General features: G+C 44.3%; 1 protein-coding gene across 1 annotated transcript in view; it reads left to right on the forward strand.

Annotated features, from left to right (window-relative positions):
* Nucleotides 1-15,385, forward strand: part of thbs3a (thrombospondin 3a) — an 89,264-nt gene that overhangs the window by 62,591 nt on the left and 11,288 nt on the right. The window contains exons 16-18 of the mRNA XM_087985175.1: nt 7,964-8,016; nt 11,242-11,435; nt 13,964-14,142. Of these exons, the coding sequence (XP_087841301.1) occupies nt 7,964-8,016; nt 11,242-11,435; nt 13,964-14,142 (426 nt within the window). The remainder of the gene's footprint in view (nt 1-7,963; nt 8,017-11,241; nt 11,436-13,963; nt 14,143-15,385) is intronic.

The raw sequence follows: 15,385 nt of genomic DNA on the forward strand, positions 1-15,385 counted from the left end.
GGAGGGGAGGGAAATATATCCTTGGTGGTGGGGTCCGTTTGGAGGTAGCGGAAATGACGGCGGATGATGCGCTGTACATGGAGATTGGTGGGGTGGTAGGTGAGGACCAGTGGGGTTCTGTCCTGGTGGCGGTTGGAGGGGCGGGGTTCAAGGGTGGAGGAGCGGGAAGTGGAAGAGATGCGGTGAGGGCATCGTCGACCACGTCGGGGGGGAAATTGCGGTCCTTGAAGAAGGAGGCCATCTGTGTTGTACGTTTTTGGAACTGGTCCTCCTGGGAGCAGATGCGGCGGAGTCGAAGGAATTGGGAGAATGGGATGGCGTTTTTACAGGGGGCAGGATGGGAGGAGGTGTAGTCCAGGTAGCTGTGGGAGTCGGTCGGTTTGTAGTAGATGAATATTGTTAATGCAAAGAAAAATCACTGAGGTACAAAGTGAAGGCACAATATGACTATTTAGTTAGCTCCTCCCAATCGCATCTTTTTTTTTAAACCCGAGTGGATGAAACTTGTGATGTCTGTTAAATCCTTTTTGGTTCCAGAAACATCAAAAATAATAATGAATGACTTCAGAGTAAAAATGTCTATGCAGCAGTGACCAGAGTACGATTGAATTTTACATCTAGTTTGAAAGGGAGAAGAGTGGGTCTAAGACTGGTACTTAAAACTTAAATAAGGGCAACTATGTGGGCCTGAAAGCTGAAGTGAACTGAATACTAAACTAGGAGATACATCAATAGAGAAGCAGCAGCAGCCGACATTTAAGGAGATGTTCCAGAATAGGAGCAGGAGTAGGCCCACTTCACCATTCAACATGATCATGACTAATCTACTTTATCACCATACTCCAACTCATCCCCATAATCCTTGATTCTTTTAGCCTCTAGAAATCTATCTGTTAGAAATCTAATACATTTAATGATTTGTCCTCCAGAACCTTCTGTGGTAGAAAATTCCACAGGTTCACACTTTCTTCTGGACCCTCTGATGGGGGAAGCATTCTCCCTGCAACCAGTCTGAGTAGCTCCGTCAGAATTGTATATATTTCAGTGAGATCCCTCCTCATTCTTCAAAATGCTGATGAATACAGACCCAGTCGACCCAATCTCTCCGCATATGACAAACCTGTCAACCCAGGAATCAATCGGGTGAACCTTGGCTGCCCTCCTTCTCGAGTAAGTGTACCTTTTATTGGGTAAGGAGACCTGGTTGCACACACTCCTCCAGCTGTGCTCTCACCAAGGCCCTGTACAACTGCAGTTAGAATTCTTTGCTTCTGCAACTTTTCATCCTAACTATTGACTGGACCTGCATGATTACTTTCAGTGACTGATGTACAAGGACATCCAGGTCCCTTTGTATATTAACCTTTTCCAATATATCACCATTTAAATAATAATCTGCCATTAACTTCACATTTACCCACATTAAACTGCTTCTGCCGTACATAGAACATAGAAGAATACAGCGCAGTACAGGCCCTTTGGCCCTCGATGTTGCGCCGATCCAAGCCCACCTAACCTATACTAACCCACTATCCTCCATATACCTATCCAATGCCCGCTTAAATGCCCATAAAGAGGGAGAGTCCACCACTGCTACTGGCAGGGCATTCCATGAACTTACGACTCGCTGAGTGAAGAACCTACCCCTAACTTCAGTCCTATATCTACCCCCCCTTAATTTAAAGCTATGCCCCCTTGTAATACCCGACTCCATACGCGGGAAAAGGTTCACACTGTCAACCCTATCTAACCCCCTAATCATCTTGTACACCTCAATCAAGTCACCCCTAAACCTTCGTTTCTCTAATGAAAACAGCCCCAAGTGTCTCAGTCTTTCCTCATACGATCTTCCTTCCATACCAGGCAACATCCTGGTAAACCTCCTCTGCACCCGTTCCAGTGCCTCCACATCCTTCCTATAGTATGGCGACCAAAACTGCACACAATATTCCAGATGCGGCCGCACCAGAGTCTTATACAACTGCATCATGACCTCAGGACTCCGGAACTCAATTCCTCTACCAATAAAAGCCAGTACGCCATATGCCTTCCTCACTGCACTATTTACCTGGGTGGCAACTTTCAGAGATCTGTGTACATGGACACCAAGATCCCTCTGCTCATCCACACTACCAAGTATCCGACCATTAGCCCAGTACCCCATCTTTTTGTTATTCTTCCCAAAGTGAATCACCTCACACTTAGCTACATTGAATTCCATTTGCCACCTTTCTGCCCAGCTCTGCAGCTTCTCTATATCCTGCTGTAACCTGCCACATCCTTCCTCACTGTCAACAACTCCTCCGACTTTCGTATCATCCGCAAACTTGCTCACCCAACCTTCTAACCCCTCTTCCAGGTCATTTATAAAAATGACAAACAGCAATGGTCCCAAAACAGATCCTTGCGGAACACCGCTAGTGACGGCACTCCATGAAGAAACTTTGCCATCAACTACTACCCTCTGTCTTCTTCCATCCAGCCAATTCCTAATCCAAACCTCCAACTCACCCTCAATGCCATATCTCCGTATTTTCTGCAGTAGCCTACCATGGGGAACCTTATCAAACGCCTTACTAAAATCCATATATACCACATCTACCGCTTTCCCCTCATCAACCTCCTTCGTCACCTTTTCAAAGAATTCAATAAGGTTTGTGAGGCACGACCTGCCCTTCACAAAACCATGCTGACTATCCTTGATCACATTATTCCTATCCAGATGTGCATAAATCCTATCCCTTACAATTCTCTCTAAGACTTTGCCCACAACAGAAGTGAGACTCACCGGCCTATAGTTACTAGGGTTATCCCTACTCCCCTTTTTGAACAAGGGAACCACATTTGCTATCCTCCAGTCTTCTGGCACTACTCCAGTAGACAAAGAGGACATAAAAATCAAGGCCAATGGCTCTGCAATCTCCTCCCTTGCTTCCCAGAGAATCCTAGGATAAATGCCATCAGGCCCAGGGGACTTATCTATTTTCACCTTTTCCAGGATTTCCAACACCTCTTCTCTACATACCTCAAAGCCATCCATTCTACTTATTTGTGACTCAGTATTCACATCGACGACAATGCCCTGTTCCTGAGTAAATACTGAAGAAAAGTATTCATTCAGTGTCTCCCCAATCTCTTCCGCCTCCACATGCAACTTCCCACTACTATCCTTGACTGGACCTATTCCTACCCTAGTCATTCTTTTATTCCTAACATACCTATAGAAAGCCTTAGGGTTTTCCCTAATCCTACCGACTAAGGACCTTTCATGTCCCCTCCTTGCTGCTCTTAGCTCTCTCTTCAGGTCCTTCCTGGCTACCCTATAACTCTCAATCGCCCCAATTGAACCTTCACGTCTCATCTTGAGATAGGCCGCCCTCTTCCATTTAACAAGGGATTCCAATTCCTTATTAAACCACGGCTCCCTCGCACGACCCTTTCCTCCCTGCCTGACAGGTACATAATTATCAAGGACACTCAATAGTTGCTCCTTGAACAAGCTCCACATATCATTTACACTCTTGCCTTGGAGTCTACTTTTCCAAGCCACACATCCTAAGTCATGCCTCACCGCATCGTAATTTCCCTGACCCCAGCTATAACTCTTGCCCTGTAGTACACACTTATCCCTCTCCATCACGAGAGTAAAAATCACCGAATTATGGTCACTATCCCCAAAGTGCTCACCTACCTCTAATTCTAACACCTGGCCTGGTTCGTTACCCAGAACCAAATCCAGTATGGCCTCACCTCTTGTTGGCCTGTCTACATATTGTGTCAGGAAACTCTCCTGCACACATTGAACAAACACTGACCCATCTAACGAACTTGAGCTATAGCTTTCCCAATCAATATCAGGAAAGTTAAAGTCCCCCATAACAACCACCCTATTACTGTCACTCATCTCCTGAATCACCTTCCCTATCCTTTCTTCAATGATTCTAGGACTATTAGGAGGCCTGTAAAAGACTCCTAACAGGGTGACCTCACCTTTCCTATTCCTAACCTCAGCCCAAACTACCTCAGATGGCAAGTCCTCATCCATCGTCCTTTCCACCACTGTAATACTATCTTTGACAAGCAATGCCACACCTCCCCCTCTTTTACCCCCACCTCTGACCCTACTAAAACATTTAAATCCTGGAACCTGCAACAGCCAATCCTGTCCCTGTTCTAGCCATGTCTCCGTAATAGCCACAACATTGAAGTCCCAGGTACCAACCCACGCTGCAAGTTCACCTACCTTATTTCGTATACTTCTTGCATTGAAGTATACACACTTCAAGCCACTTTCCTGTTTACAGACACCCTCCTTGGAAATTGATGCCATGTTCCTAACCTCCCTACACTCCAGGCCCTGCACCCTGAAGCTACAATCTGGGTTCCCATGCCCCTGCAGAGTTAGTGTAAACCCCCCCAAGAGCACTAGCAAACCTCCCCCCAAGGATACTGGTGCCCCTCAGGTTCAGGTGTAGACCATCCTGTTTATAGAGGTCCCACCTTCCCCAGAAAGAACCCCAGTTATCCAAATACCGGAATCCCTCCCTCCTGCACCATCCCTGTAGCCACGCATTTAAGTGTTCTCTTTCCCTATTCCTCGAATCTCTATCACGTGGCACCGGTAACAAACCAGAGACAACAACTCTGTTCGTTCTAACTCTGAGCTTCCAACCTAGCTCCCTGAAAGCCTGTCTAACATCCTCGGCACTCCTCCTACCTATGTCGTTGGTGCCAATATGGACCACGACTTCGGGCTGCTCCCCCTCCCCCTCCAGGACCCGGAAAACACGATCAGAGACATCACGTACCCTTGCACCTGGGAGGCAACATACCAAACGTGAGTCTCTCTCGTTCCCACAAAACCGCCTATCTGTGCCACGAACTATCGAGTCCCCAATTACTACTGCTCTGCTCTTCTTCACCCTTCCCTTCTGAGTAACGGGGACAGGCTCCGTGCCAGAGACCTGAGCCCCGTTACTTACCCCTGGTAAGTCATCCCCCCCACAAGTATCCAAAACGGTATACTTGTTCTTGAGGGGAACGGCCGCAGGGGGTCCCTGCACTGGCTGCTTCCTCCCAGTCCCCCTCACTGTCACCCATCTATCTGCCATCTTTGGAGTTACTACCTCCCTATAACTCTGATCTATGACCCCCTCTGCCTCCCGAATGATCCGAAGTTCATCCAACTCCAGCTCCAGTTCCCTAACACCGTCTTGGAGGAGCTGGAGATGGGTGCACTTCCTGCAAGTGTAATCGGCAGGGACGTCGATGGCATCCCTCACATCTGCCCATTCACTCAATCTGACTAAGTCACCTTGAAGCCACTCATACCTAGTTTAGTGTCATCTGCAAACTTGGCAATATTACACTGCATTCCCTCATCCAGATGGATAAATATTGTGAGTAGCTGGGGGAAGCACTTGTCCCAGCAGTACAACACTTGTTTCCACCATCCGCGCTGAAAAAGACCCATTTATTCTGACCCTCTGCTTCCTGTTCTCAGTCCATGACAGTATATTCCCCTCAATCCTATGTGCTTTAATTTGACACGGAAGCCTCTAAAGTAGGACTTTATCAAAAGCTTTCTGAAAATCCAAGCATACGACACCCACTGGTTCTCTCTATATTTACCACTCGTTATAGCCTTGCAAATCTCCAGTAAGTTTGTCAAACACCATTTGCCTTTCATGAACCCATGTTGACTTTGTGTAATCCCATTGGTATTTCCTAAACATTATTTTATCCTATCCTTTGTAGTAGGCTTGAGAATTTTCCCGACAATTGATGTCAGGCTTCTGGAATTCCTGATGTTCTCTCTCCCTCCTTTTTTAAACAGTGAGGGTTGCATTTCTAACCTCTATTCTTTTCCATAATCTACAAAATTTTGAAGCTGACAACCCAACACATCCATTATTTCCATGGCCACCTCCTTTAATACACTGGGATGGGTTTCTCAGACTCTGGGAAGTGCTCAGTTTTCAGGCTCAGTCATTTCTCCACTGCCTTTTTTGACTGCTAGGAAGTTCCTTCAGTTCTTTTATCCAAATAGATCCTTGTTTTCCTCGTACTTCAGTGAAGTTATTTGTGACTTCTCAGTAGACTGAATTAAAGTAGTTGTTTAATTGCTTTTGCCATTTCCTTAACTCCATTATCAATTTTCCCAGTTCAGACTGTAAGGGACCTACATTTATTTTCACTGACCTTTTTCTTTTACACTCTGCTTTTATGGTCCTTTTCAATTTACTCCTAATTCTATTTTTTCCCCTCTTAATCAATCATTTGTCCACCTTTGCTGAATTCAAAACTTTTCCCAGTCCTCAAGCTTGCTACATTTTCTAATAACTTTATATGAACCCTCAGCACCTAATACTAACCTTAATTTCTTTTGTTAGTCATGGTTTCATGTTATGTTCTTCCACCTGAAAGGAATCTATAGCTGTTGCAATGTATGCATTTGTTCCTTAAATATTAACCATTGTCATGCTCTCCAGTGAAATTACTCAGTTTATTGAAGCTAACTCATCCTTCATTCTTTGTAGTTACCTTTATTTAGATTGAAGGCCAAGTTTCAGATTGGACTATTTCACATTCTATTCAAGTGAAGAATTCTCCCATGTTATGATCACATTTCCCTCAAAGACCTCCACAAAGATTGTTAATTAATGTGTTCTCATTGCACAAATCCAAATCTGGGTGGCATGGTGGCTCAGTGGTTAGCACTGCTGCCTCACAGTGCCAGGGACCTGGGTTCAATCCCACCCAGGGGTGACTGTCTGGGTGGAGTTTGCATATTCTCCCCGTGTCTGCGTGGGTTTCCTTCTGGTGCTGTAGTTTCCTCCCACAATCCAAAGCTGTGCAGGTCAGGTGAATTGGCGAGGCTAAATTGCCCATAGTGTTCAGGCATGTGAAGGTTAGGTGCATTAGTCAGGGGAAAATGTAGGGTAATGAGTCTGGGTGGCTACTCTTCGGAGGGTCGGTGTGGACTTGGTGGGCCACGCTGTAGGGATTCTAATTCTATTCCCTCGTTGGTTCCTCAATGTTTTGGTCTAAAAATCTATCTTGTACACACTCCATGAATTCATCCACCACAGAATTACTGCCGATGTGGTTTATCAACTCTTTTTGTAGATTAAAGTCATCAATGTTTACTGTAACACCCGAGTTGCATACATCCCTTAAACAAACTATCGATCTGAAAGGATGATAGCAACTCACCCGTCATAAAACAATCTTGTCCTAATCTGTAGGCTGTGTTGAAATAATCCATCTCATGGTGGTTCTGCTATTGATTGCAGCCATTGATCCAGATCGGAATGCTGGAGGTGGATTTCAAGGTCACAATTAGACAGTGAAGCTCATAGATGACTGTACATGGATTGTCTGTGGAAATAAACTCTGCTAATGACATATTTTGTTTGAGGGGATTGTGCTTCATGTAAATCATGTGGATTGTGTTTGGTGAGAGCTTAGGGGAGACCTGCGTTTGGTGAGAGCTTAGGGGAGACCTGCGTTTGGTGAGAGCTTAGGGGAGACCTGCGTTTGGTGAGAGCTTAGGGGAGACCTGCGTTTGGTGAGAGCTTAGGGGAGACCTGCGTTTGGTGTGAGGTTAGGGGAGGCCTGCGTTTGGTGTGAGGTTAGGGGAGACCTGCGTTTGGTGTGAGGTTAGGGGAGGCCTGCGTTTGGTGTGAGGTTAGGGGAGGCCTGCGTTTGGTGTGAGGTTAGGGGAGGCCTGCGTTTGGTGTGAGGTTAGGGGAGGCCTGTGTTAGGAGTGCGGTTAGGGGAGGCCTGCGTTAGGAGTGGGGTTAGGGGAGGCCTGCATTAGGAATGTGCTTGGGGGAGGCCTGCGTTTGGTGTGAGGTTAGGGGAGACTTGCGTTTGAAGTTAGGTATTCATGTGTTTGTTGTAATGTTACGGGTGAGTTGCATTCTAAATGAATTTGTCTAATTTTGTTTTCTGTCTATAGACTGATGCAGATGATGATCTTGTTGGCGATGCTTGTGATAATAATCAAGACAGGTATGTCACTGTCTTTTAAACTGCACATACTCCCAGTTTATGGTCTCTGTCTCTCTCTCTCTCTGTCACTCATTCACTCACTCACACACCTCTCTCTCTCTCTCTCTCTCTAGTGCACACACACACACACACACTACCTAGCTGTGCAGTTTAATATGATTCCATTTTCAATAGTACCAATAGTATTAGTAACAATTTTCTGATCATTTGTCTCGTGATCCATTCTGCAAAATCCATTGGTCTGTGTCATCAAAGAGTTCAGGATGAAGCCTAATTGTAATGCCTGTTTTTGTGGAACGTGCTGCTGATAGTCTCTACCTAATAGAAGCAAAAATCTTAGGTAGAAGATTATCAATTATGCACTTGCACAGGATTTAATGTAGACAATAAGTTGCATACACGTAATGAACATCTCATTAGGAAACCTCCTCCAATATCTACAGCCCCTGTACACATGCAGCAGATGTAGTTGAGGAGGGAGAAAGTTTTCTGATTAATACCTTTTAAGTTTCTGGCCTAATGACTATTCATCCTAACATCTTCCACTGCACCTACACGACCTCCCACATGCTTCCTGCCGGTGTCTGCTCTTGTTCTCATCCTTCCACTTCTCCAACCCACCATCATGACATGATTCCTGTTCCTTGTACACCTCCACTGATCCATTCTTCCCTCTTCTGAGCATTGTTTTTCTGTTATCTGTTGTCTACCATTCCTGCAATTCCAATTCAGGCGCCATTTCTGTTCCCATCATTATCTGTTTTACTCTGACCATATCTTGTTTTTTTGCATACATATCCATTTTGTGTACGTCATAATGAATGTTGACTTATTTTTTCACTATAATGAACATTGGCCATTTTGTGTGCATGTTATGAGTTGTTGACTGCTGTTTGTGTGTTGAGAGTGTGGTGCTGGAAAAGCACAGCAGGTCAGGCAGCATCTGAGGAGCAGGTGAGTAGACGTTTCGGGCAAAAGCCCTCCATCTTAAATATACTGAAAAACTGTGCTCCTATAGTTCTTTGTGGCAATGAGTTCCAAAGATATTCAATCCACTGATAGAAGAAATTCCTTCTCATCTCGATCTTAAATTGGCACCCGTTTATTCTGAGACTGTGTCCTCTGAGCCTAGACTCTCCCTCTCAGCATTGACCCTGTCAAGCCCCTAAAGAATCTGATATCTTTCAATGAGATCACCTCTCATTCTTCTAAACTCCGACAAGTAGTGTTCCAATCTTTGCTCATAAGACAATCCTTCCATAACAGGAATCGTCCGAGAGACCCTTCTCTGAACAACTTCTAATGAAATATCTTTCCTTAAGTAAGGAGATCAAGACAGCTCACAGTCCTCGAGATGTGATCTCACCTTGTACAGTTGCAGTCAGACTTTCCTACCTGTATACTCCAACCCCCCTTGAAATAAGGATCAACATTCCATTCGCCTTCCTGAATACTGCTGCCCTTGTGTTACGGCTTCCTGTGTTTCATGCACATGTACCACCAAGTCCCTGTATATTACAGCTTTCTACAGTTTTTTATCCATTTAAATAATATCCTGTTCTTTTGTTCTCCCTTCCACAATAACAGCTTTGCATTTTCTCACATTATATTCCATTTCCCAATGTCTTGCCCACTTAATAATCTCCCACGATCGCTCTGTAAATTGTTTTTATCCCTCTTGCAACCTTCCTTGCCACCTATTTTACTGTTGTCTGCAAATTTGGTTATAGTGTATTCACTTCCTTTCTCCAAGTCATTAATATTTATTGTAAACATTTGCGATGTCAGCACTGACCCCTGTGGAAGCCCATTGTCATGGGATGCCAACTGGAAAATGGGGAAACAACCAATTCTGTATTGGTGATTGTGTGTCATGGTGAGATAGTGATCATTGTTTGTGTATGTTATGGAGATATTGAGTATATGTGTCTGTAAGTAATGGTGAGATATTGACCATGTGTGTGTCTGTGTCTGTGTATGTGTGTCTGTGTAATGCTAAGATATTATTGTCTGTGTCTGTGTGTATGTAATGGTGAGGTAGTACATAAAATAATATAGGCTCTTCAGCCCTCAATGTTGTGTTGACCTCTTATCGTACTCTTAAGATCAAACTAATCTGCATTTCCTTCATTATACTATTTGTCATGTGCCCATAGAACATAGAACATAGAACAATACAGCACAGAACAGGCCCTTCGGCCCACGATGTTGTGCCGAACTTCTAACCTAGATTAAGTACCCATCCATGTACCTATCCAAATGCCGCTTAAAGGTCGCCAATGATTCCGACTCTACCACACCCACGGGCAGCGCATTCCATGCCCCCACCACTCTCTGGGTAAAGAACCCACCCCTGACATCTCCCCTATACCTTCCACCCTTCACCTTAAATTTATGTCCCCTTGTAACACTCTCTTGTACCCAGGGAAAAAGTTTCTGACTGTCTACTCTATCTATTCCTCTGATCATCTTATAAACCTCTATCAAGTCACCCCTCATCCTTCGCCGTTCCAACGAGAAAAGGCCGAGAACTCTCAACCTATCCTCGTACGACTTCCTCTCCATTCCAGGCCCATCTAAAAGTTGCTTAAATGTCCCTAATGTATCTGACTTTATTACCCTGATGGCAGTGCATTCCACACACCCACCACTCTCTGTGTAAAGAACCGACCTCTGACATCTCCCTTAAACCTTCCTCAATTACCTTAACCCTCCTGATAGATATTCCTGCCCTGGGAAAAAGTCTCTGGCCATCCACTCTGTCTATGCCTCCTTCCATCTTGCACACCTATATCTTGTACTTATTTGCTTCAATGAGAAATGCCCTAGCTCCCTCAACCTTCTTCATAAGACATGCCCTCCAGTCCAGGCAGTATCCTGGTAACTCTCCTCTGTACCTCTCTAAAGCTTCCACATCCTTCCTATAATGAGGTGACCAGAACTGAACACAATTTTCCAAGTGTGGTCTAACAGGGTTCTATAGAGATATTGAGTGTGTGCATGTGTGTGTGTGTGTGTGTGTGTATGTAATGGTGAGATATTGACCATGTGTGTGTATGTAATGGTAAGATATTGGCCGTGTGTGCGTGTGTGTATGTGTAATGATGAGTTATTGACTCTGTGTGTGTGTGTGAGTGAGAGACAGAGAGAGATGGTGAGCTGTTGACACTACTTGTGTATATTATGGTGAAATGATGACTATTTTTTGTTGGGTTTGGGTTGTAGTGATGGCGATGGGCATCAGGACTCCAAAGACAATTGTCCAGAAACTCCTAACAGCTCTCAGTTGGACTCTGACAATGACGGGTTGGGCGATGAGTGTGATGATGATGATGACAATGATGGGGTTCCTGACTATGGGCCATCGGGTCCTGATAATTGCCGCTTAATTGTGAACCCCAATCAGAAGGATTCTGATGGTTAGTGACTCTCGGAAAGAGTGATCACAATATGGTCGAATTTCAGATACAAATGGAGAGTGAAATAGTATCGTCTGAAACCACGGTGTTATGCTTAAACAAGGGAGACTATAATGGGATGAGGAAAGAGTTGGCTAAGTTTGACCAGGAACAAAGGTTATATGGTGGAATGGTGAGGATCAGTGGAGGACTTTCAAAGAGATTTTCACAGTGCTCAAGGAAAGCATAATCCAGTCAAAAACAAGGATAGCAAAGGTAGGAAGAGCCAGCCTTGGATAGCCGAAGAAATAAAGGGAGGCATCTGATTAAAAGCTCAGGCTGACAAAGTAGCCAAGAGTAATGGAAAACAGGAAGATTGGGAAAACGTTAAAAAGCAACAAAGAGCCACAATGCAAGTAATAAAGAAAGGAAAGCTAGATTATGAATGCAACATAGCACAGAATATAAAAAAAAACACGCAGGAAAGGTTTTTATGAAAATATAAAACAGAAAGGGGTGGCTAAAGTGGACATAAGTCCCTTGCAGGATGAGAATGGGTAATGCTGAAATGGCTAGACCTTGAATAAGTATTTTGTATCAGTCTTCACGCTGGAAGATGTATCTAACATGCCAAAGAATGATGTTAAAGAAATGATGGGAGGTGAGGACTTCAATTCAATTGTTATCACTAAAGGGGTAGTGTTGAGCAAACTTGAGGGTCTCAAGGTAGATAAATCCCCTGGTCCCGATGGAATGCATTCCAGGGTGCTGAAAGAAATGGAGGAAGTTATAGTAGATATGTTAGTGGTAATTTACCAAAATTCACTTGACTCCTGGCAGGTCCCAGTGGACTGGAACACAGCGGATGTCACACTTCTGTTTAAAAAGGGGTGTGTAGGCAAAAGGCAGGTAACTCTCGGCCAGTTCGCTTAACATCTGTAATAGGGGAGATGCTGGAGGCTATCATTAAAGAAGAAATAGTGAGACATCTGAATGGAAAGGGTTCCGTCAGGCAGATACAGCATGGATTCAGGAAGGGAAGGTCGTGTTTGACAAACGTAGTGGAGTTCTTTGAGGACGTAACAAGCACGGTGGATGGACGGGAACAGGTGGATGTTGTATACTTGGATTTCCAGAAGGTGTTCGATAAAGTGCCACATAAAAGACTCATCCATAAGATAAGAATGCATGGGGCTGTGGGGAATGTACTAGCATGGATAGGGAACTGGTTAACCAACAGCAAGCAGAGATCTGGGATAAATGGGTGTTTCTCTGTTTGGAGATCAGTGGTGAGTGGGGTGTCACAGGGGTCAGTGTTGGGCCTGCAACTGTTCATGATATGAATAAAATTGATTTGGAAGAGGAGACCGAGTGTAACATATCCAAGTTTGCTGATGACACTAAATTGAGTGGAAAGGCAAACTGTGCAGAGGAAGTGGAGGGTCAGCAGAGAGATTTAGATAGGTTAAAAGAGTGGGCAAGAGTCTGGCAGATGGAATACAATGTTGGTAAATGTGAGGTTATTCACTTTGTAAGTAAAAATAATAGGTCAGAGCATTATTTAAAGAGGTGAAAGATTGCAGCATGCTATTGTGCAGAAAGACTTAGGAGTGCTTGTACATGAATCGCTAAAAGTTGATTTGCAGGTGTGATGGGTAATCAGGAAGGCAAACGGAATATTGGCTTTCACTGTCATAGGATTGAATTTAAGAGCAGGGAGGTTCTGCTGCAATTGTACAAGGTGTTGGTGAGGCCACACTTAGAGTATTGTGCGCAATTCTGGTCTCCTTCCTTGAAGGAGGATATACTGGCTTTGGAAGTGGTGCAGAGGAAGTTCGCTAGATTGATTCCGGAAATGAGGGGGTTATCCTATGAGGGGAGGTTGAGTCTCCTGGGACTGTACTCTCTAGAATTTAGATAAATGACAGGGGATCTTATAGAAACATATAAAATTATGAAAGGGATAGATAAGATATAGATAGACAAGTTGTTTCTGCTGGCGAAACCAGAACTAGGGGACATGGCCTCAAGATTATAGGGTAATAGATTTAGGACAGAGATGAGGAGGAATTGTTTTTTCCAGAGAGGAGTGAATCGATGGAACTCTCTGCCCAAGGAAGCAGTAGAGGCAGCCTCATTAAATATATTCAAGACACAGTTGGATGGGTTTTTGCATGGTAGGGAATTAAGGGTTATGGGGATAATGCAGATAGGAGGAGCTGAGATGATGGATAGATCAGCCATGATCTTAATGAATGGTAGAGCAAGCTCAACAGGCAAAATGGCCTACTCCTGCTTCTATTACTATGCTACTGTGTCTCAAACCAACTTTCTCACCATGAAGTGGTAGTTTCTGATGTATATTTCATAAAGCGCTAGGGTTTGAGGATGAGGGTTAATTGAGAGGTGGAGTTGAGGTTCAGTGATGGTGTGGAGGTTCGAGGAATGCATGAATTTTTGGAGCAGGAGGGGGAGTTGATTCCCAGTAGCTGGGTCAGATGAGTCAGTGCCATTGTTTCATTCTGATGTGTGGCTTGTCCTTTATCTAGATAACGGGATTGGTGATGCTTGCGAAAATGACTTTGATAATGATGCTGTCTTTGACCAGTTTGATGTCTGTCCTGAGAGTGCAGAGGTCACTCTTACTGATTTCCGAGCCTATCAGACTGTCGTTCTGGATCCTGAGGGTGATGCACAGATTGACCCAAATTGGGTAGTCCTCAACCAGGTGAATTTATTCTTACTGCATCTCTTTATTTGTATTAAATCTCAGTCCCTCTTGCATGTTTCTTTCAAATCTCTTTCTCTAACCTGTTAAAGCCAAGCCAATAGAAAACCTTTATCAGATCTCAGTCAAGATACTGCACGATATGGAGCACCACAAACTATGGGAGGTGCATTAAAGCAGCAAAGAGCGTTCAGTACAGATCTACTGAGGCGTGGAGTGGCAAAGAGGCTCAGTGGTTAGCGCTGCTGCCTCACAGCACCAGGGTCCCGGGTTTGATTCCAGCCTCAGGGCGACTGACTGTGTGGAGTTTGTACATTCTCCCCGCGTCTGCGTGGATTTCCTCCGGGTGCTCTGGTTTCCTCCCACAGTCCAAAGATGCTAAATTCCCAATAGTGTAGGTTATTTGTCAGGGGTAATGTCAGGGAACGTGTCTGGGTGGGTTACTCTTTGGAGGGTCAGTGTGGAATTGTTGGGCTGAAGGGCCTGTTTGCACACTGTAGGGATTCTAATCCTAATTTTAAAAAATTCTAATTCTAAACAAATGACTGTGCAAAGATCAGAAATTGTGTTTTGTTTAGCTAGAACATAGATTACAGAGTGATGTGACAGGACCATTTAACCATAACAGAAACAGTGAATAGAAATAACTTGTTTCCAACTGTTTTTTGGAATGAGGGGCAACAAATATCTGAAAGAGTAGAGGTCAGGGGAAATGTTTACAGTTGTGAGGCGATGCAATTCACACCCAGGGTCAGTGTTTGAGGTAATTACTGTCAACATTCCAGATTTGAGTAGACTGAACTGATTTGGTGGTTGAAAGTTAGGGAACAAAACACGTAGATGTGATTAGAACTGTTCACATGAGGGAAGGTTAAACACAGACGGACTGGTTGTCTTGAATGGCTTATTTCCTTTTTGTAAATAATGATTGTTTCATGTACAACACCACTGTCTATAGGGGGTGTTCAGTATTTGTGTTTATTCAGTGTTTTAGTGACTAGATGATGATTGTGAAACAACTTTCTGTCCACATTTTGAGCAGTGAATCCAAACTCTGATCAGTAATGACATGTTAACAAAGGAGAAAGTGAGGACAACAGATGCTGGAGATCAAAGTCGAGAGTGTGATGCGAGAAAAGCACCATATATTCCTGATGAAGGGCGTATGCCCAAAACGTTTATTCTCCTGCTCCTTGGCTGCTGCCTGACCTGCTGTGTTTTTCCAGCACCACACTCTCGACAT

This window comes from Chiloscyllium plagiosum, unplaced genomic scaffold (assembly GCF_037043375.1).
Source record: "Chiloscyllium plagiosum isolate Xiang-an unplaced genomic scaffold, Cpla_swu_hap1 HiC_scaffold_50, whole genome shotgun sequence".
NCBI classification, from domain to species: domain Eukaryota; kingdom Metazoa; phylum Chordata; class Chondrichthyes; order Orectolobiformes; family Hemiscylliidae; genus Chiloscyllium; species Chiloscyllium plagiosum.